The sequence below is a fragment of the Maylandia zebra genome, unplaced genomic scaffold (assembly GCF_041146795.1).
Source record: "Maylandia zebra isolate NMK-2024a unplaced genomic scaffold, Mzebra_GT3a scaffold11, whole genome shotgun sequence".
Taxonomy (NCBI): domain Eukaryota; kingdom Metazoa; phylum Chordata; class Actinopteri; order Cichliformes; family Cichlidae; genus Maylandia; species Maylandia zebra.
In genome coordinates, this window is record NW_027490041.1 from 9182501 (window position 1) to 9205809 (window position 23309).

Here is a 23309-nt window from a genome sequence, read left to right on the forward strand (position 1 = left end):
TCATGTTCAGAAGAAGGTTATAGAACTGTTAATACAGACATTTCAATCTAAACACAGCAGATATAGAAGACTGAAAGAAAAACACAAGTTCACTGACTAAAAATATCTTATTATTATTTTATTTATGTATTACAGATTGATTGATTTTCTTATTAATTCTTAATTTGTTTATTCATTTTTCATATTTTGTGTTAAAAAATAAAAATAAAGAGATTTGAGAAGATTGGAATTTTTTAACCATGCCTTTCTTGTGGAAAACCTAATGCGGCCCAGCCTAACCCAGACTCTGCCTGCAGCGGCCCCCAGCTAAATTGAGTTTGAGACCCCTGTCCTACACCATAAATCAGTAAGAGAGGGTACGACCTCTCTCATGGCCCCAAGTGGTGTGTGCATGCCAGAGCACTCTGGAAGGCACACAGAGTCTTTACAGACTACTGAGGATCAAACCTCTATCATCATGCAATCGATTATACAACTCTAAGCATATATGAGTAAATATTTCTAAGCATAAATGACAATCAACAATATAAACCTTACAGCTGGTTTTAATAACAGAATTCATTTGTTTCTCAAATGAGAAAGAGCTATTGAGAAACACTCCTAAATCTTTAGTTCTGAACTTTTCCAGTGGGCCAAGGTCGACATTATCTGCTAATGCTAAATAGGCTGCCGTTATTAACTAATGCTAATTTGACATGAATTAGCATTATGCACTAATGCTAACACTTTTTAACAATGTGAGTAGCTAATGCTAACACTATTTCCCTTAACTTTATAACAATGTGAACGGCTAATGCTAACACTCTTTTTCCTAGCATTACAACATCTGAGCTGCTAATGCTAAGTAGGCTGCCATTAGCACCTACGTCTAATTTAAGGCAAATACGCATTAGAACCTAATGCTCATATCGTTTTCCTTTGCTTTATAGCAATGTGAGCAGCTACTGCTAAATAGCATTAGCTAATAACAGCAGTCTAATGCAAGTTAGCATCATTTGTATTATGACGATGTGAGAAGTTAATGCTAAGTATGCTGCCATTAGTGGCTAATTCTAATTAGGGGTGAATAATTATTACAAGCTAATGCTAATATCGTTTTCTCTTCCCTTTTAACAATGTGAGCAGCTAGTGCTAGGTAGGCTGAAGCTAGCCGCTAATGGTAAAGCTAAAGATAATTTGATGTGAATTAGCATTACATTAGTGAAGAGTTAATGCTAAGTAGACTGCCATTAGCAGGTAATGCTAATTTTAGGTGAATAGGAATTGGCAGCTAATGCTAATACCATATTTTCTTGCTTTAACCCTTTAAAACTGGTCAGAGTGGGCACACTCCGTTTTGCGCAACTATTTTTAAATCCCGGTAGCACTGTAACCACGTGAGCTAGCGCAATAATTTTTTTTGCATATGAAACCTGAGGAGTTGTACTTACATCTTATGCCATCAGCTTGTCCTAGGTTACAGTTTCCTTCCACATATGCTTAGGACTCATATTGTACTGCTGGAAATAGTTTATTTTGATGCATATGCTGTTATTTTGCAAATTTGCAGTATACTATTTATTTTCGTTTTTCCTGCAGTATATATAAATTGGTGTATTTCAAAAATAAAACTATGAAGGCACTCAAAATAAATTTCCTGTGGTGGGAAACTATTTTGTGCAACTTTTTTGTATTTACAGTTTTGAGGGAAAAGCCTCTTAAATTTCTCTAACTAGAAATATATGTTAAAAAAACAAAAACAATTTTCAATTTTTTTGTAGTTTATTGCACTTTTTTGCAATTTATGTAATTACTATGCACTTAATACATATTATTATTAAAATTTAGGCTGTAATGGTTGTATTGATGTATAGCAACTTGAAATGCTCCCAAAAATGGCTCCACAGCAGGTAAAAATATAATATAAGCTACTGGGATTTAAAAATAGTTACGCAAAACAGAGCGTGCCCGCTCCGATCAGCTGTAAAGGGTTAACTGTACTCCACACATTCTGAACTGGTGTAGTTCTTCCTAAAGTACTGCAGTATTCCTGCCAGTACATCCTTTTAGTTTTCCTAACTGTTTCCTCTGATGCTCGTTGCTATTCTTTCCTCAATGCAAATTCATGCTAAGCTCCTTCATATCCATCCCTGTTTCTAAACCTGTAATAATTGCTTTAATGTGTCTTTGGCCTAATTATGAGTCTGTCCACATGTTTGTAGTTCCCCACTTGCTTTGGTTTCTTAGCTCTGATTCTCTGAAATTTATCCTTGAAATCATTTACTGGCATCTCTCCCTCTCACTCCCACTATCCCCAGAACACCAGAGTATTCATCTCCTGGCATCTTTACATTTTCTCCAATCATCCCTGTTTCTAGAGTCTCGCCCCATCTGCAGGCAGTCCAAGAGAAACTGCCTCTGCCATTTTCTTTTTCTTAATCTTTGATTTTTCTCTTCACTTTCTCCATTGGGTCTTCTTAGACGCACTTTCCAGAAAGCAGCAACATTTTTTGTGCCCCATTTTTCAAATTGTGCATCTTACTTCAGCTTAATGTGTTTCCTGTTTTGTTTTTACACAGGTCATGTAAAAGAAATCCTACCAGAGACTCGACAAAGCTGAACTGAAAGACAGCACGGGCAATAAATCAGAGCAGCACAGAACTTAAGCACACATATATAAGGTGATTTAACAAATCATGTCTGTTGTAAATGAGTAAGCCATTTATCGACCTGACTCAGGTTTTAAATCATCATCAGAAAAGACTGAATCCTGACCTGAGAATCCCAAGTGTACACTTTGGACTCTCCACTGCAGAAAATAGAAGCTTCACTCCTGAATCCTGCAGGTTGTTGTTACCCAGGTCCAGCTCTGTCAGACGGGAGGACTGGGACCTCAGGACTGAGGACAGAGCTTCACAGCTTCTGTCTGACAGGTTACAGCCACTCAGTCTGAAGAAAGGATGACAAGAAGACATGAAACACTTGTGTTAAAGTATATTCATGGTGCCATGAGGAGCTACTACATTTACAATATTTCAACACTGTTTCAGGACATGCTGGAATCCTTATTGCCTCATGTTACAAAAGTCAAATGTGGCAGTTTACTGTGACTTGCATGGATTCATTAAAAAAACAAAACATACACACTGTTAATTTTTTCCAAATGAAATTGATTAAATGATGTTAATTGATGAAAAAAAAATCGATATCGCTTGATCTGACCTCAGCGTTTCCAGTTTGCAGTATTGACTCTTCATCCCAGCAGACAGAAGCTTCAGTCCTGAATCCTGCAGGTTGTTGTTACCCAGGTCCAGCTCTGTCAGATGGGAGGACTGGGAGCTCAGGACTGAGGACAGAGCTTCACAGCTTCTGTCTGACAGGTTACAGCCACTCAGTCTGAAATCAAGCGGGAAGGGAGACAAGATCAACCAAACAAATCAGAGCTTTATTGCTTTTTTATTGTTTTTAAGCAGAAATCAGTGAGGTGCTGGTAGATTCTGTTCTTTTGGTTTATTACCCAACAACACACACATACACTAATATTTGTGACTTTTGTAATAGTAGCATTTACAATGCAAAGCAACAGCGATCACAGATTGAAGGGGCCTGAATAAAACTACAATGCAGTGATTTTTAAGATGACCTGTTCTTCCAATTTCCAACAACAGATTTCTCCAACCTTACAGTTAAAAATAATTCTTTATCTCATACTGAATCTTGGTGCAACTCCCCCCAGTTTATTAAAATGAAGAGGTACTGAAGTTGCTGTAAGTGATGTGTGATGCCACTGATTTCCTTTCTGATCCAATAAAAAGTAAAATTCAGGCTGGTATCTGCGATACTGATGAAAACTATTCCTTCAGAATCAATACAAGATGACATAAGAAAATATGATGTTTTGTATAACATAAAAAGCCTGAATTTTAAAATATTCAGTTAATAATCAAAAACAGATGTGACTGAAAATAATAAAACTGAGAAACATTTTATGGCCATTCGATCCTTTTACAACCACTGCAAGAGCTTGGTTGGCATAGCCGGCAATACGTTGGATAGTAATAAGTCTGGTGGGTGATGGGCTCCACCAGGGCTGCCCTTTGTCACCGATTCTGTTCATAAATTTTATGTTTAAAGGCTGTATCAAAAGTTCATTCAAGTTACAATATTGTAGTCAAAAGTTCTCCTTTTTTCTTTTATACTATACAACTACGCTGGCTCATGGTTTTAGGACATGGATCTGTCATGGAAGAAATCTATGAACACTTTTAATCAACATTTTAAAAATAAACATGATCACAGATTTACTCACAGAGCCTTGTTGGAGGCTTTGACCACTGGCAGCAGCCTCAGAAGAGCCTCCTCTGAAGCAGAGTATTTCTTCAGGTCAAACACATCCAGATCTTCTTCTGATGACAGTAAGATGAAGACCAGAGCTGACCACTGAGCAGGAGACAGTTTATCTGTGGAGAGACGTCCTGATCTCAGGGACTGTTGGATCTCCTCCACTAGAGAACGATCATTCAGTTCATTCAGACAGTGGATCAGATTGATGCTTTTCTCTGCAGACAGATTCTCACTGAGCTTCTTCTTGATGTACTGGACTGTTTCCTGATTGGTCTGTGAGCTACTTCCTGTCTGTGTCAGCAGACATCGTAGGAGAGTCTGATTGGTCTGCAGTGAAAGACCCAGGAGGAAGCGGAGGAACAAGTCCAGGTGTCCATTTGGACTCTGTAAGGCCTTGTTCACAGCACTCTGATAAAGATGTATTTTCTCTGGAAATGGTTTAAACCACAGCATAAACTGGAAAGGCCACCAAGAGCCTCTTGTTTGTTGTTCTTCCAGCAGATTGAGTCCAGCGTTGCTGAAGGTCAGATGGACATGAAGAGCAGCCAGAAACTCCTGAACACTCAGATGGATGAAGCAGAACACCTTGTCCTGGTACAGTCCTCTCTCCTCTTTAAAGATCTGTGTGAACACTCCTGAGTACACTGAGGCTGCTCTGATATCGATGCCACACTCTGTCAGGTCTGATTCATAGAAGATCAGGTTTCCTTTCTGCAGCTGATCAAAAGCCAGTTTTCCCAGAGACTCCATCATCTTCCTGCTCTCTGGACTCCAGTGTGGATCTGTCTCAGCTCCTCCATCATACTTGACCTTCTTCACTTTGGCCTGAACCACCAGGAAGTGGATGTACATCTCAGTCAGGGTGTTGGGCAGCTGTCCTCCCTCTCTGGTTTCCAGCACATCCTCCAGAACTGTAGCAGTGATCCAGCAGAAGACTGGGATGTGACACATGATGTGGAGGCTTCGTGATGTCTTGATGTGGGAGATGATCCTGCTGGCCTGCTCCTCATCTCTGAATCTCTTCCTGAAGTACTCCTCCTTCTGTGGGTCAGTGAACCCTCTGACCTCTGTCACCATGCCAACACAGTCAGGAGGGATCTGATTGGCTGCTGCAGGTCGTGTGGTTATCCAGAGGCGAGCAGAGGGAAGCAGTTTCCCCCTGATGAGGTTTATCAGCAGCACATCCACTGAGGTGGACTTTCTAGGGTCAGTTAGGATTGTAGTTTTGTGGAAGTCCAGAGGAAGTCGACACTCATCCAGACCATCAAAGATGAACACAACCTGGAAGTCTTCAAAGCTGCAGATTCCTGCTTCTTTGGTTTCAGTAAAGAAGTGATGAACAAGTCCCACCAAGCTGAACTTTTCCTCTTTCAGCACATTCAGCTCTCTGAAAGTGAATGGAAATATGAACTGGATGTCCTGGTTGGCTTTGTCTTCAGCCCAGTCCAGGCTGTATTTCTGTGTTAAGACTGTTTTCCCAATGCCAGCCACTCCCTTTGTCAGCACTATTCTGATTGGTTCATCTCTTCCAGGTGAGGCTTTAAAGATGTCTTCTTGCCTGATTGTTGTTTCTGGTCTGTCTGGTTTCCTGGATGCTGTTTCAATCTGTCTGACCTCATGTTCCTCATTGACCTCTGCAGTCCCTCCCTCTGTGATGTAGAGCTCTGTGTAGATCTGATTCAGGAGGGTTGGGTTTCCTGCTTTAGCGATGCCCTCAAACACACACTGGAACTTCTTCTTCAGGGTGGATTTAAGGTTACGATGACAAACTGCAGCTTGAAGTTCTGATAGAGAAGAAAAATAAACACTCAATTCCAAAAAGAACTAATCTTTAAAACACGTTGCTCCATCTTCCATCTCTGGAAAATGTTCATTTATCCAGCAGCTTAAATCTTTAGATAAATCCTCTTACTGCTCTGCAGATGGTCAGCCAGCTCCTCCTGCTTCATTCTCCTCAGGAAGTCCACTGTGATCTTCACAAACGCCTCTCTGCTGCTGCTCCTCTGACTCTCTAAGCATTCTGGGTAATCTGGACTCAGAACCTTCTGGATCTCCTTCAGCTCGTTCTTCACAAAAGTGATGATGTTGTCCTCCAGCAGCTGGAACAGAATATTTATGAATGAGCCAATCAGACTGAAATCATGGAGCCAAACATCAGATCCATGTTGGACACACTGACGATCCACTGGTCTACAAAGAGCAGCATGGAGATGACTGTGAACAGAACAGATGTAACAGTAGTTGTTGTACATGTACAGACCATAAATAAGGAGTCCAGCTGTGTTTGATGCTGCTGGGCAGACTGACCACTGGGAACCTCTGAGCTCTGCTGCTCCACTCTGTGGAGGAACCATGAAGGATTAGATCCACACAGGATAAAGATCCAGGAGTTTCTGCTCAAATAACTTCATCTGAATCAAGTCTGTCAAGTTTTAAACTCTCAGATTGTGAACATATCAGTAATTTTCAGTCTGTTTTCATGGACGTCCTTTCAGTGGTGATGTCAGGGATGATTTTGAAGAAGCTCATCAAACTGAACCATCAGCAGATCACTGCTCCAAAACCAGAACATGATCCGAGTCTCCCTCCACCACCAGAACACCAGCTTTACTAACGTGGTAGATCAGTGTAGTACAGATCAATAACTGATGAGTCATTTGATCAAAATCACTGAGTGCTTCACGTCTGACCCTCTGATGCTTCTGTAGACATTTTGCATATTTAATGAATGTCTGACAGTTTTACATTCATTCTATGAACACAGTGGAAATGTTGTGTTATAGTCTCCATGTTGTTTCCAGCATCATAAATTCTTAAGTTCAGAAAATTAGATTCTTTCTTCACAGCTGAAAAACAACAACATTTATTCTCTATTGAAATCTGCATCGTCCACTCCAAAGGTCACAATCTGAAGGTAACATCTGGTTTTGTTCCCTGTGGTTAACTCTGAGCATCAGTATGGTGGGATTTATCCACTACATCCACACCACTGTGGTTCAGTGTTGTCCTGATGGAGTAACAGCAGCCAGTATGATCCAGGCTTTAGCTGCTGGGTCTCTGTGTGACCTCTCAGACTGTTTAACAGATCAGACACAAAGAGAATCAGAGTAGCTCTGTTCTTTAAAGACAAACATGAACCCACTCAGGTCACACTTTCCCCACAGATATGAGCATCACTGTCCTCAAACAGCAAATGACCAAGTCGAACATTTGGATCTTTTCTCTTTCATTGTTTTCTTTTTAATGAATCTTTGTAACAATCTGAGGATGTTTCAGGTCATATTTATCCAGGAAACACAAACATGTAAAGGAGTCATCACAGCTCTCTGACCTCGTTGCTCCAGGTTCACCACTGAAGAGTGGAGGGAAATCTTTGGACCGGTCACTCCTCACAGACGGACAGCTGGACCCTGCAGACTGTGACCTCTGACCTCTGCAGACACAAACATGATTGAAGCAGCTGTGATCACACAGACTGCAGATAATGCAGCTGTTTCCTGTCAGTAACATCCTCTTAGATTAGAGTTCAGCTTTTTACAGGAAAACTGGACAAAACTGATTTTTGTTACAAACTCATTTTCATTTCCTCTCAGCTCACAAACACAGTCAGACAATCAACCAGAGTCAACACTGATTATAATGTCAGTGCAGAATTATTTCTGTTACTCAGTGAGTTCAGCTCTCTGACCTCGTTGCTCCAGGTTCACCACTGAAGGCTGGATTTAGAGGTTTGGACCGGTCACTCCTCACAGACGGACAGCTGGACCCTGCAGACTCTGCTCTGTCCTCCTCTTCCTCCATCATCATCTTCAGTCAGTCTGAGAGGTAAACCACAAACACTCAGTGAGTTCACATTAACAGGAGGAACTGACCTCTGACCTGTCATGTGACCATGAAACCAGGTCAATATGTCTGTAGGTTCAGTCATCCAGGTCATGTGATCTAAGGAGCTTGGAGAGAAAAGAGACGTCTTTAAGTTTCTGGAAGACGTTTCATCTGAGAAGCTTCTTCAGCTCTAAAACCAAACGGTGGAGAGTCCCAGATATTTAAACCTGAGAGGGAAAGAAAGCATGTCGCTGACCCACCACTGATGTTATTTCAAGGAGGAAACTGAGAGCCTTTGCACCAGGAGCACAAACATCAGCTCCAGCAATGATCCACTGATGTGTTTTTATTCCATGTATGAATGTTGTTATTGACAGAGATGACGTTTGTGTGTCAGTGATGCAGTGACTGTTGTTGTTACCTGTACAGGCTGGTTAGACTCTATGAAACAGATCATACAGATCTCTGCATGTTAGAAGAGACTATTAAAGGTCATGAATGAGACAAAGGCAGGGAGGCGTCCTTTACAGCTAAACAGCAGAGTGAGAGAACAGCCAGCACCTCTACATTTATCACATTATACAGCACATGTATGATACTGACAGGGATGAGAAGAACTTAGTGATTCTGATCCCATCATTGATATTACTTATTGATTCTCAGTAGCTCTGCTCTGACAGTCACCACCATCACTGAGCAGCATATCAAAGACATTTGTGCACATTAACTGCATGTTGTGGCTCAAATGTTTGTGCATGTTGGAGGCATTTCCTCTTTGTTGTGATCAGTGTTGGTCATTACTCAAAACAGTCATTATTACACATATTACACAGAACACTTTGATTAAAAGTAATGGAGTACGTTACTTCATTACTCCTCATAACATTACTTTGATGTTAAAATGAACAAATGAGCATGTAACAACATAAAGCTGAGGTACAGCCCCACACACCAACACAGATCCTGATGAGGTCACGTGATGTTTCTCTGAGTGTTTATGAACACAAATCAAAGATGAAACAGCACAAAGACACTTCAAAGTGATTCTACTGTAGAAACATGAACAGGTAGAAACCTGCAGCCTGACTGCTCATCACTTTGTTACCTGTTCAAGTTCAGCAGCAGCAGCTCACTTTATCACGGTGCTGGTCTGGGGTCAGTGTTTACTCAGCTTTAACTAGTGATGTGACGTTCTGTATCGAGGCTTCGAAGCGTGTGTCGAGTAATGGAGGGGGCGTTTCCGCGAAGCGCGTATCCAGGCTTGCTTCATTTATGGGAGGAGCTGAAAATGATGACGTCCGAAGCCTCGCTGCCCGGCTGTACCACGTGACTGGTTCAGGAAGCGGTTCGAACTTTGCCGCGAGATATGACAGCGATATAAACCCCTCAGACAAAATGTGGGCGTTTGATGGAGAGTTGCGGTTAGTGAGAGTTAGAGACAGTTTAGAAAAAAAAAATCGCCTACGACCTGCCACAGTGGAGAAACTGTTTCTTTTTAACAAAAACCAATGATGTGTCCCCTAAACACTAATCACTGTCCTTGCCTCAATGTTACAAAAGCACAACCACTGTCCACACCTCACCTCACAGTATATGATCATTTCCATTTTAGGCATTTCCAAATAATCATGTTCCATACTGCCAGTATAAATATACACAGTACACTGCATCACTACAATATACATGTTTTACACACTCCTTTTGTTGTTGACATTTACAGGCTGTGTGCAAAAAGGCCACACTCTTCAAATTCATCAGCTGCTCTGCTATCAGTCCACTAGGTGGAGCCTGAAGCACACACGATGCATTCACTGACACACACTGAGTCACTGTGACTGGAAGCTTCAGTCAGTCCAACACGTGTGAACATTTTAAACCTTTCAGTTGATGGACTACTTTTAATTAACTGCTTTAGCCCACTTACAATGAAAATTTAAAAAAATCTTGTTCATGACGTGTGTAGCATGTTAACACTATTGGAAGGAAAAAAAAAACTTGAACTCCAATTTTGAAAACACAACTTTCTTTTTTTTTTATAAAGCTCTGACTTGTATTATGAGTCTGTGGTCTGGGAGAGAGTCTGTAACTCTGTCTGCAACATACAGTAAATAATGACCAATGTTGGTGATAGAGGATTTTTATTATGCAATATGATCAAGTATAATCAAATGTGCTTTATATTCAAATACAATATAATCAAGTGTGTTTTATTTTCTAGTGTTCATATATTTTCACGTAACTGAGTCTATTTGTTAACACAAACGCAATGTATTCTTTTTTAGTATCTGTGATGTCAGATAAGCATGATAAACTTCTGTATTCTTTACCCCAGTCTGAAAGGTCAGACAGGTTGAGATAATGCCTGAACTCTCCTCCTGTAACTGAAAAGAGGAAGTACTATGTAATCAGTTTCTTACCCTATAAATAAAGGAACAAGACATGCATTCTGTGTGTGTGATTTTGCTGAGAGGCACACACCCATGCGCATGTCTTAAAACTCTCTGATTTGGTCTGCAAGTGTCTTATTTTCTCTTACTTGTGAAAATAAATGTCAAAACCCCTGACAGTTGGGCAGTTAATTATATAGTTACTTCTTCAAAAAAGTAACTGAGTTATGCAAACAAAGTTTTTTGCAGCTGTTTACCTAAAAATGCAGCCAAGGTGTTTTTTTTAAATAAACATTTCAAACTATTTACAGAACAATCAGCTGTTCTGCATCAAATCTGATGCCACACAAATTATTTGTGCCGCTCCAAAAAATAATTCCTGTCCTCTATGAGATGAAGGAGAACAACAGCCTGATACCTGCAGGCCTGACAGCAGCAGATGTGTCACTGCTGTAACACCTGTAACACTCAGCAGTCGCCTCATTGTTCTGACACACACAACAACACTATTGACTACACTACACACTAACTACACACTAACTACACAAGATTTGCTCTAAACGCCTCAAATCTCTCACATCTCAAACACGCCGTCACTCCGTTTCTTAACAACTAAATGCCATGTTTTGATTGGTTTACTTTAATTTCAATTCAGGTTAGAATTCTTTTTGTGTGCGCAACACAGATTTTCTCTGCGCAGAGACCGTGCCAACAGTGCGCAATTCAGAATCAGAATCAGAATCAGAAAGGGGTTTATTGCCAAATGTTGAGCAGGTTTACAACATTAGGAAATTGCTGCGGTGCTTCAGTGCAAACAAACTGTCATAAATAGCACTTAAATAGACATGAAAAAAATAAAAGTAGGAATAAGAATTAAAAGTGCTACGTAGAAAGATATGTGCATGAGATATACATGAGATATATACATGAGAATAAGAATTAAGAGTGCTGCGTAGAAAGATATATACATGAGTGCAGGTGGTGTTCAGTGCCAAACATGGAATGAATGATGCAGTGACACAGCGTAGGGTCATGTGTTAGTGGCGGGGACAGTCATACGGTTATTGTTCATGTGTCCAACAGCAGAGGGGAAGAAACTGTTCTTATGGCGAGAGGTTCTGGTGCGAATGGACCGAAGCCTCCTGCCTGAGGGGAGCAGGTCAAACAGACTGTGTCCAGGGTGAGAAGGGTCAGCTGAGATCCGAGCTGCACGCCGCAGTGTCCTGGAGGTGTACAGGTCCTGCAGAGATGGGAGTCTGCAGCCAATCACCTTCTCAGCAGAGCGCACAACACGCTGCAGTCTCTGTTTGTCCCTGATAGTGGCTCCAGCGTACCACACGGTGATGGAGGAGGTGAGGATGGACTCGATGATTGCAGTGTAGAACTGCATCATCGTCCGTGTTGGCAGGTTGAATTGCGCACTTGCGCAGCTTAGAGGGAACATTGCTCACAAGGTGACTACCAATAAAAATGAGTGTGCTTCACTGTCAGAGCTACGGTGATTCAACCAGTAGGTCGAATGACTTGATAATAAAAATGTTTATTTGATGCTTTGCATTGAGGCGCATTGTTGAATTTGCAGGGACACAATAACCACAGATCAGTTGTTCAAACCACTACAGTAGGGAGCCATGTTATGAATAATAATAATACTAATAATAATGTTAATTTAAGTAATTGTTTTTGACTGAACATCACATATAATGTAACAAGCAGAAAATTCAGGTTAAGTGCATTATCAGCATTTGGAGGAGCTCCTTATCCTTCTCTTTACTGCTCACCTCTTACAAAGTGTTCACACAGTTTGCTAGCCTCTGTCAGCCTGCTAGCTATGCTAACAAGTCTACTACACACACTTGACTCGGTCACATGACAGACAGCAGAGATAGCTGCTCTGCTAGCTAAGCTAACTCATGTTAAAGGTCAAAGAAATGAGGCGATGCTGCTGGGAGTTACGTCACAGACTAGCAGAATTTAGTTATTCAGCATAATATTTAATCCTTATTATCTGCTCCTCTCACCTCTGTTTACATCTAAAAACAAGAAAATTTAGCCAACAGTTTATTAGCTTTGGTGAAATTATAAACAGGCATCAGCGCGGTCACCTATACTGTCCTTTAATGCTAGAGCAGCAGGAACACCAGTTAATCTAAAATCTCCTTTTCTCTCTGAAACAAAGTGACAGCAGGCTGAGTCAAAGACAGAAACCTTATTTAAACACCAAATATTCACTTCCTGATCCAGGATTCAAAGAGGACGTTGAACTTACTCAGCTTCTTCTTCCAATGAACGTCTTCACTCTGCAGCTCTCTGCTGCCTGGACCAGGTCTGTGTAGAAACAGAGAAAATCCTCTGCTTCTTCTCCGTCAGCAGTCGTCTGTGTCTGCAGACTGCGTCACATTAAACACTTCACACCAGCAAAGACTCTGAAGCTCACAGGTCAAAGGTCAGCTGCTGCACCTTTTGTGATATTAATTTGATCAATAATTAACCTGCAGCAGGTTTCTGCTCCAACTCCAACACACAGAAAACAACCCTGAGAACGAATCAGATGGTGTGTGGGTGTGTCTGCAGGCTTCAATAGATGAGCATTAAACACTCAGCAAAGAGGCTGAAGCTCACAGGTCAAAGGTCAGCTGCCTCACTGTATATAACAATTCACTTTTGAACATTAGATAGCCTGTAGGCGTCTCTGCAGTGATAAACAGTTTACACATTAAACACTGAACCATAAAAGAAGCTTAAGCTGCAGCTCACAGGTCAAAGCTCAGCTGCTGCACCCAGTTATGAGTTTAAATAAATCATTAATCATGATCTTTTCCCTCTCAGCACTTTCACTTGGCCTTGGAGTGTTTTGACGGAGCTACACTGTATGTTTCAAATGTTGTAAATAAATTGGGAGTTAGGGCTGGGCAATATGGCCTAAAATCCATATCGCGGTATAATTTGAAGCATGTGCGGTAACAATATATATCGCGATATATTCTTTTCTTCTGTATAACATATTTTCCACACTATAAGGACTTACAATCCTTTAATTTTCTCAAAAATCAAGAGTGTGTCTTATGTATGAATTCTGGTTGTGCTTACTGACCTCGAACCGATTTGGGCGTGCAGAAATCTGTTAAAAATGTTTTAGTAGAACTTTGGTAAGCTACGAAGCCGCATTGCTTGATGGATTGTCAGAGCATTACGGCTGCCGTGGTGAGGAGCTTCGCGGAGTAATCTGGGTCTAAAACTCTGTCCGCTTCAGGTCCCAAAGTCAAACGAACACTAAGAGTTAAAAACGGTCTAAATTCTTTCATCTTTAATAAAATCATCAGCGTTGCTGCTTTACCAGGTGTAACAATTAAGTTTAACATCCATGAAAACAGAATTTATTAAATTTAACGGAGTTAGAAGTTAACAGGAAGTTAGCTCGCTAGTTTCCACCTAAACATTTCATACCATGTTCTGACTGAGAGATTTTTGAAACTAATTCAAATGTACAGCCCTGCTATCACTTCCACCATAAATGAAGACAGAAAACTAAACAGCAGTGGCGTTTGCAGGGTTACTGAAGTTGGACTACCTGGTATATAATGTTGTGCTACGTGATTGCTAGCGACACAGCTATGTTAGCATAACATTAGCACAGTGAAGCTGGAGGATGAACCCCAACTTTTTTTCCACTCGATAAAAGTTAACGTGAGGGATTTTGGTGGTCAGGGACAAATGCAATCGCATAGCAGGATGCTGTACACGGGCCAAACTTCAGTCAGGAGAACAACTGAAATCATCCATCCACAGCACGAGGTTAGTTATGATTCGTCTCGGAACTGAGGACGCCATCATCTACCTGCTCAATCGTATCTACACCCATCTGGACCAGCCGGCGAGCACTGTGAGGGTCATGTTTTTTGACTTTTCCAGTGCTTTCAACTCCATCAGGCCGACCCTCCTGGGTGATAAGTTAGCAGCGATGCAGGTGGATGCTTCTCTGGTGTCCTGGATTGTTGATTACCTGACAGGAAGACCACAATATGTACGTCTCCCACAGTGTGTGTCTGACAAGGTGATCAGCAACACAGGGGCACCACAGGGGACTGTCCTCTCCCCCTTCCTCTTCACCCTCTACACCACAGACTTCAGCCACTGCACAGAGACCTGCCATCTTCAGAAGTTTTCTGATGACTCTGCGGTGGTTGGATGCATCAGCAGGGATGATGAGACAGAGTACCGGGCTGTGGTCGACTCCTTTGTCACGTGGTGTGAGCAGAATCATCTGCAGCTCAACGTGGCAAAGACCAAGGAACTGATCGTGGACTTCAGGAAGACCAGGAAACACTTGACCCCTGTTTCAATCCAGGGGGTCAGTGTTGACATTGTGGAGGACTATAAATACCTTGGAGTTCACATTGACAATAAACTGGACTGGGCTAAAAACACCACAGCACTTTACAGGAAGGGCCAGAGTCGTCTCTATTTTTTGAGGTGACTGAGGTCCTTCAACATCTGCCAGAAAATGCTGAGGATTTTCTATGAGTCTGTTGTGGTCAGTGCGATCCTCTATGCTGTTGCATGCTGGGGGAGCAGGCTGAGGGTCGCAGATGCCAACAGACTTAATAAACTAATCCGTAAGGCCAGCAATGTTGTGGGGATGGAGCTGGACTCCCTCAAGGTGGTGTCGGAGAGGCGGATGCTGTCCAAGATAAAGACAATGTTGGATAACACCTCCGACCCACTCCATGACATGCTGGTCAGTCACAGGAGCACGTTCAGTGAGAGACTGAGGTTACCGAAAAGCACCACTGAACGACACAGTAAATCATTCCTGCCTGCCTGTCTGTCTTGTCTTAATGTTGGTTTAAAATGGAGCACTGTAACAAAAAATAATTTCCCCCAGGGATCAATAAAGTATTCTGATTCTGATTAATATACTGCAACAACATGGGAATAGAGCAGCTGCGAGAGAATTCAACATTAATGAATCAATGTTACGGAAGTGGAGGAAATGCAGTTTTTGGCTTTCCCCGTATTTCAAAAGTGCTTTATCTCTTTGTTATGACTGTCGCCCGCCATAATTTGAAGAGGATAATGGTTGGTCGTGTCCAAATTCATGGGCTGCATCCTCCTGAGGCCGCATTTGTAGACCGATTACGTCACAGCGACGCGCCGAAGGCTGTCCAAATTCGTAGACTCCTCCGAATGCAGCCGACAAATGCGTCCTCCTTTTCCCCGAATTTGAAGGATGGGTTGGGTGTGTCCTTCGTGGCCTACCATATCCCAGAATTCATAGCGCGGCCCAGCCAAACTCCAGTTTCCAACAATGGCGGCCGCTACTAAGTTTTAAAATTACTCATACTAATCTTTCTGTGTCACAAAATAAACTTTTAACATATTTTCATGAGAGAAAGTAGCTGTGTAAACATCAAATATCTGCTCGGTTTATCAAGGTATCGCATATTTGCAAAAGTGCTTCGACGTTTTCGGAGACGTCTGCTACCCAGCTAGCCGGGAGCTCGAGGGTTACTGATGCGGCCGAGAACGGCACAACTCCCGGCACATCATTTTCAGATCACCGCGGACTATCGCTGCTCGATTTAAACGTAATGTATAAGTCACTTAGACAACCTAAAAATTTTATTGTTGGGCTTTTTTTCAGTGTTTTGTTTCTTCGTGAGTAAATCGGTTTGGCTAAGATTAAAGTTATTAGATTAGATTAGATAAAATAAAACTTTATTAATCCCCCGGGTGGGTTCCTCCTTGGTTTTTACACAGCTGACTAAACGTGAAACAGAAAACTGATTAAACAGAAGTATGTTTAATCTTTTTTTTTTTTTTTTTTTTTTTTTTTTTGTGTCCCGTTTGGATCTATAGCCATCAGAATTGTTGTCTTGAGGCCAAGAAAGATGCCAAGAGGATTTATTTTAAGTGGATCATCATATTGGTCCATTTGATTGACCTTTATTATAATTATGAATTTATTTTATTTTCAGTTGCAAACGGGACAGACATGACTGTGGGATAGGACAGGGGGAAAGAATGAAAGAAAGAGGGGGAGAGAAAGAAAGAAAACCAAAGGGGAGAAAAAAAAAGAACAATACAAAATTTGTAATTTATTTTATCAACTTTCCTTCTGACGATGCTGTCTGTGTTGAGCGCTCAGTGAATCTGCATTTGACTACTCCGCCTAGGCTCGAGAGTGCAGCCTAGGCAGAGTAGTCGAACGCAGATTCACTGAGCACTCAACACAGACAGCATGGTCAGAAGGAAGAGCGCAGGGCAAGCTAGCGAGACAGAAGTGGACCTCCCCACCCTCATTCAGATCTGGCGTTTGGAATTATTTTGGTTTTCATGTGACGTATGACCCTGAAGGTAAGCGAGTCATGGACTAAAGTAAAACAGTATGTTGGATGTGCCATGCAATGCTCAATTACATGGGTGGGAGCTAGTGTGTTAGCGCAGTTAGCTCGTTAACGTGTTGGCCGTCTAGCCCCTCTGTATAGGGTAGCTCGTTAACGGAGATTTGCCGTGTTGTGGCGTTAAGGTTATTTCAACGAGATTAACCTGAAAGCACTAGTGGGAACACAACGAATATGACTGCACATTTACACCGACATCATCCTAGTGCAAAGACAAAAACAACAAGCATGCTACAAACTTTAGCCGAGTCATTTAGACAGCTGTTAGCACAGGATTCTCCTTATGGAGACCTGATATGTTTAATATGCTGCTGAGAATATAGCCCAGAAGAAGCGGATAGTATAGCTTTTATTTTGGAAAGAGACATTTCTCTGTAATAAACTCTCTTTTCCAAAGATGAGTGATTCCTCAATCAGATACAGGGCTCGCAATATCGCTAGCCCGATGTCCCGGGGCTATCTCTGCCCTGCCTGTCGGGCTATTGTAGGAAGGAAAAATATATGTCAATGCTTTTGCATTCTTTCAGAAATGTAGCTGGGTAATTATGTCATTGGGTGAGCCACTGTCAATATGTGACATATTGAAATCGCGTTTGAATTTGCGCTTGTTTTTTTGCTTTCACTTTGCAATCGCGCGAACTGTGTATAGAGAGCGACAGCACTGATCTGTGAGTGATGATAATTTGTGCACCAATTCCTCTGACATCGTCTTATTAATTGTTAGCTTACTATGCAAACATGACAAGTGAAATCTCCCGCAGCTTAAACATGTGAGAGGTTGATCGCGCAGAGAATCGCTGAGCTTATGTGAGTGCGGCAGGATATATATTTCACTACGATGACCTGGATGACTGAGAACCTTCACAGACAGATATATATTTTAGTTCTGCTGAGCCAAATAAGACAGGTCAGGGTGAAGAAGTGACAGCCAAAGAAAAGCTTACCACAAAACGGAGAAGTTATGACAAATCAGACTATAAGGCAAAAAGAAAGTGCAGCTTTATGGTTTCATTGTCATGATCCTGGGTCCTTTTGACCCAGCATTTTGTGTTTTCTCTTCGATTTTGGTTCTGTTCTTCCTTTGTTTAGTGTTTACTCTGTTCTACCCGTGTGTTCCTGTTTTATTGTGAAGGTCTGCGTCTTATGTGAGTGTTTTCAGTTTGCCTCCCTAGTCTCGTTATGTTAATCACTCCCAGCTGTGTTTCCCACCTGTGTGTAATCTCCCTGTGTTCTCTGAGTGTATTTAAGTTGTATTTTCTGTCTTAGTAATTGCTGGTTCGTCTGTGTTGTTTCCCCTCGGTCTCCCTGCGTCTCTCCGTGTATAGTTCTCCGGATCTCCCTGCATCTTCGGTTCTAGTTTGTGTTGTTAGTTTACCCAGTTTAGGTTTCAGTTTCATGTTCCTAGCGCCTTTGTTGTTTGCATTTTGTTGTTAATAAACACTCACCTGCACCAGAGCTGCCGCCTTTTGGTCCTATATATATTCCACACGGCTTGCCCCCGCAAACCGTGACATTCATGGACAAAAGAATTTCTGTGGCTGCAATATGACGAGCTAAAAAACAACACGCACAAGGGTTAGGGTTAAATTTAAAAACTGTACTTTTGTGTTAAAATATATATTTATAATTTTAATAAATGACAAATTAAAAAGGCATGAACATTTTTTTTGTATCGAAAAAATATCGAACCGTGACACCAAAGTATCGAACCGAACCGAACCGTGAATTTTGTGTATCGTTGCACCCCTAATATATATATATATTTATTTTTTTTATTTTTATTTTTTTTATTAGTAATATAAACATACAAACAAAATGCACCATATATTACAGATTCAGAGAATAGACCTTTCTTACATATTAGGAACTTTCATGCATAGTGAAAATAAAATACAAAGATTGGGTCACATAATTCAACAAATTATTAACTCACTAAATCAAAATCTTCTATAAAGGAAATAAAAGAAGCAGCCTTTTTCTTCTTAACTAAAGTCAAAGATTTAACCAACAGGTTTAAGTCGTTTTTCCAGTAAGCTAGTGTTGGTTTAGTCTTAAAAAAACGACATTTATGTATAAAATGCTTGCACAAGATTAATAACACATTAACACCATAATTAGCTTTCTTATCTTTCAAAAACACTCCAAACATTATCATATTTAGGGTAAATGGGGTAATTTGAATCCCCTTGGAATAAAGCCAGGTATGAAAATCCAACCAAAATATTTGTATAAAATTGCACAAAAAGAATAGATGATCCAAATCCTCCTCTTCTGTTTCACAAAATGCACAATTACCTGTTTCTATTTTGAATCTATCACTAAGGAGTCTATTTGTCGGGTAAATTTTATTCAAGATTTTAAATTGGACTTCTTTCCCTTTAGGAGGGATAGGGAAGGTGATATAATCAGTTCTTATTTTTTCAATTTCTTTCCTTTGGAAATCTTTTAATATGTAATTACGTCTAAGTAAATTTGGAGAATAAAGACTCCTTAATGAAGATCTAAGAAACTTATTGTTGTATTTAACATCACAAAATCGAATACCATCTATATATAATTGCCTTAACTTGGGGGAGATGTCAGAATATATTATATCATTTACAACTATGTTTTTAAGTGACAATGGAATGGATTTTATAACCCGATTAAATTTACTTTTAGAACATTGGATATTAAACTTCTGGCAAAAATCTTGATGTCCTAGAACATGTCCTTCCTCATCTACAAAATGGGCAATTGCCCAAACACCTTTTGATAACCAATCTTGAATAAAAATAGATTTTCTGTTTATCAGCATATATCTATTGTTCCAAATTGGGCTATTATGTGGAGTGAAATTATGTTTAAATAACATTTTCCAATAAAGAAGGACCTGTTTATGGAATTCAGAGAGTTTAGCAGGTAGCTTAGTAATTTCAAAGTCACACTTTAGGAGAAAGTCGATACCCCCCAGTGTGTTGAAGACCTTATTTGGTATAAAAAACCAAATGGAGTGTGGATTATTTAGGAAGGATTTTAACCATTTAAGTTTCAAAACACCATTCATTACATCAAAATCAATTGCGTTTCCACCGCCTTCAATGTATGGTTTAACCAAATCATCTTTAGATATATAATGGCACTTATTCCTCCAAATAAAATTAAAATTCAAGCCATTAATTGTCTTAATAACTTTATTCGATATTGATAAAGAGTAAGCTGGATATATAAATCTAGATAAACTATCCATTTTGGTTAATAATATTCTTCCAAAAATTGTGATGTCTCTCTGTAACCATTTATTTAAGATTGTCTTACATTTGTCAACATTATCTAAAATATTTACTTTTTCTAAGACTTTGTGATCTTTTGAAATTGTGATGCCCAAATATTTTACCTCCTTCTTCACCTTTATATCGTACAGTAATTGTGAATTACACTCTTTTAATGCCAATAATTCACATTTATTTAAATTTAACTTTAAGCCTGAAGCTTTTGAGAATGTAGTGATTATTTGTTTTACCAGGGGGATCTGATGTTCATTTTTTAAGAAAAGAGTAGTGTCATCTGCAAGTTGACTAATTATTAAAAGATTATCCATAATCTCAATTCCAACAACGCTGCTGTTTTTAATTAGAATTGCGAGCATCTCCACAACCATTATGAACAACAACGGAGAGCTTCCACACCCTTGCCTAATTCCTCTTTTAACGCTAAACCTTTTACCAGTGCCATAGCCTAATGACACAGAGCTATTTATATCATTATACAGTATATCTACACTGAACAAAAATATAAACGCAACACCTTTGTTACTGCTCCCATTCCCCATGGGATGGACGTAGAGACCTAAAATTCATTCCAGATACACAATATAACCATCCCTCCCAAACAGTGGTCACAAATCAGTCCAAATGTGTGGTAGTGGGCACATCTGCCATATTGAGATAATCCATCCCACCTCACAGGTGTGCCACATCAGGATGCTGATCTGACATCATGAGTAGTGCACAGGTGTACCTCAGACTGCCCACAACAAAAGGCCACCCTGGAATGTGCAGTTTTTTGCGCTATTGGGGGTCTGGGGACCCAGAACCGGTCAGTATCTGGTGTGACCACCATTTGCCTCATGCAGTGCAACACATCGTCGCATGGAGTCTATCAGATTGTCAATTGTGGCCTGTGGAATGTTGGTCCACTCCACTTCAACGGCTGTGCGAGGTTGTTGGATATTCGTGGGAACTGGTACACGCTGTCGTATACGCCGGTCAAGCACATCCCGAACATGCTCAGTGGGTGACATGTCCGGTGAGTATGCTGGCCATGCAAGAACTGGGACATTCTCAGCTGCCATCTGCCCTGAACAATGTGAACCATGATTCATCCGTGAAGCGCACACCTCTCCAACGTGCCAGACGCCATCGAATGTGAGCATTTGCCCACACAAGTCTGTTACGGCGACGAGCTGGAGTCAGGTCAAGACCCCGATGAGGACGACGGGCATGCAGTTGAGCGTCCCTGAGACGGTTTCTGACAGTTTGTGCAGAAATTGTTTGGTTGTGCAAACCAATTGTTCCAGCAGCTGTCTGGGTGGCTGGTCTCAGACGATCTTGGAGGTGAACCTGCTGGATGTGGAGGTCCTGGGCTGGTGTGGTTACACGAGGTCTGCGGTTGTGAGGCTGGTTGGATGTGCTGCCATATTCTCTGAAACGCCTGTGGAGACGGCTTATGGTTGAGAAATGAACATTCAATGCACGGGCGACAGATCTGGTTGACATTCCTGCTGTCAGCATGCCAGTTGCACGCTCCCTCATTGCTTGTGGCATCTGTGGCATTTTGCTGTGAGACAAAACTGCACATTCCAGGGTGGCCTTTTGTTGTGGGCAGTCTGAGGTACACCTGTGCACTACTCATGATGTCAGATCAGCATCCTGATGTGGCACACCTGTGAGGTGGGATGGATTATCTCAATATAGCAGATGTGCCCACTACCACACATTTGGACTGATTTGTGACCACTGTTTGGGAGGGATGGTTATATTGTGTATCTGGAATGAATTTTAGGTCTCTACGTCCATCCCATGGGGAATGGGAGCAAAAACAAAAGTGTTGCGTTTATATTTTTGTTCAGTGTATTATCTTCCTAAATTTATCCCCAAATCCAAATCGAGTTAGTGTTTCTAAAATAAAAGGATGTTCTACTGAATCGAAAGCTTTATAAAAGTCCAAGAAAAGAATAAAACTGTCATCACTAATTAGATCATTGTAGTCCAGTAAGTCTAAAACCAATCTGATATTATTATGAATGTTCCTGTCTTTCAAAAACCCTGATTGTGTCTCACTAATTATACTTGAAACCCCTTGTTTGAGCCTTGTTGCAACTGAGCTAGAGAAAATTTTATAATCTGTATTTAATAAAGTTATGGGCCTTAAGTTATCCAATTGTCGTTTATCTTTGTTTGGTTTAGGAATTAATGTAATTAATCCTTGTTTCATGCTAGACATCAATTCTCCCTTTTCAATACTGGCCAGTATAGCTTTGAATAAAATTTCCCGTAAGTCTTCCCAAAAAAATTGGAAGAAATTAACTGTAAGCCCATCTGGACCAGGGGATTTATTAAGTGCCATTTTCTTAACAGATGCATCTAACTCTTCAATTCTGAAGTCAGATTCACATAATTCCTTAAATGATTCATCAATTTTAGGGATCAGATTATCTATTTGATCAAAAAAGACATCACAATCTGCTTGGGAGAACTGTGAGGAGTATAAATTGGAATAGAATGTATAAGTTTCATTCTCCAAAATTTTAGGGTCGTCACATTCAATGCCATCAATTAACAGAGAAGATATAAAATTTCTTTTCTGTCTGCTCTTTTCTAAATTAAAAAAATATGAAGAATTTCTTTCCCCCTCCTCAATCCACTTGGCCCGTGAACGCACAAAAGCTCCTTCTGCTTTATTTAGGTAGAGCTGATCTAATTTAGTTTGCAACTCCATAAGTTTACTCCTTTCTTGGGTATTTAGATCATCTTTACTACAGCAATAAGTAATTTCTTGGAATAATTTACATTCATATTCTCTTTGCTTTTGACTTATGGTTTTACTGAATTGAATACTAAATTCTCTAATTTTGAATTTAATGAATTCCCATTTACTGGTATAGCCTACAATTAGATGATCAGCCATAATATCTTTTATAATTTTTCTGACTATGTCGCAGTAGTCTTCATTTTGTAAAAGTTTGGCATTGAACTTCCAATAAGTTCTTTTATTTGATTGTCTAATTTCCGATTCTAAGCACAGTTCAATAAAGCAATGATCAGATAGAGGTGCATTTGACATCACAACTTTTACAGTGTGCCTAAGAATGATGTCACTTCCTAGCCAA

At 40.5% G+C, this 23309-nt stretch overlaps 2 protein-coding genes and 1 long non-coding RNA gene across 3 annotated transcripts in view; all 3 read right to left on the reverse strand.

The window, feature by feature from the left end:
* The window catches only part of LOC112432195 (protein NLRC3-like), a 17279-nt gene extending 7761 nt beyond the window's left edge, over positions 1–9518 (reverse strand). The window contains exons 1-8 of the mRNA XM_076881269.1: positions 9254–9518; positions 8012–8141; positions 7655–7756; positions 6584–6662; positions 6236–6422; positions 4289–6107; positions 3202–3375; positions 2755–2928 (exon numbers count right to left, since the gene is read on the reverse strand). Of these exons, the coding sequence (XP_076737384.1) occupies positions 2755–2928; positions 3202–3375; positions 4289–6107; positions 6236–6422; positions 6584–6662; positions 7655–7756; positions 8012–8130 (2654 nt within the window). The 5' untranslated portion in view covers positions 8131–8141; positions 9254–9518. The remainder of the gene's footprint in view (positions 1–2754; positions 2929–3201; positions 3376–4288; positions 6108–6235; positions 6423–6583; positions 6663–7654; positions 7757–8011; positions 8142–9253) is intronic.
* The window catches only part of LOC143416067 (uncharacterized), a 68303-nt gene extending 55156 nt beyond the window's left edge, over positions 1–13147 (reverse strand). The window contains exon 1 of the mRNA XM_076881439.1: positions 12805–13147. The gene's annotated coding sequence lies outside the window, so the exon portion shown is untranslated. The remainder of the gene's footprint in view (positions 1–12804) is intronic.
* The window catches only part of LOC143415866 (uncharacterized), a 350735-nt gene that overhangs the window by 200829 nt on the left and 126597 nt on the right, over positions 1–23309 (reverse strand). The window lies entirely within an intron of this gene.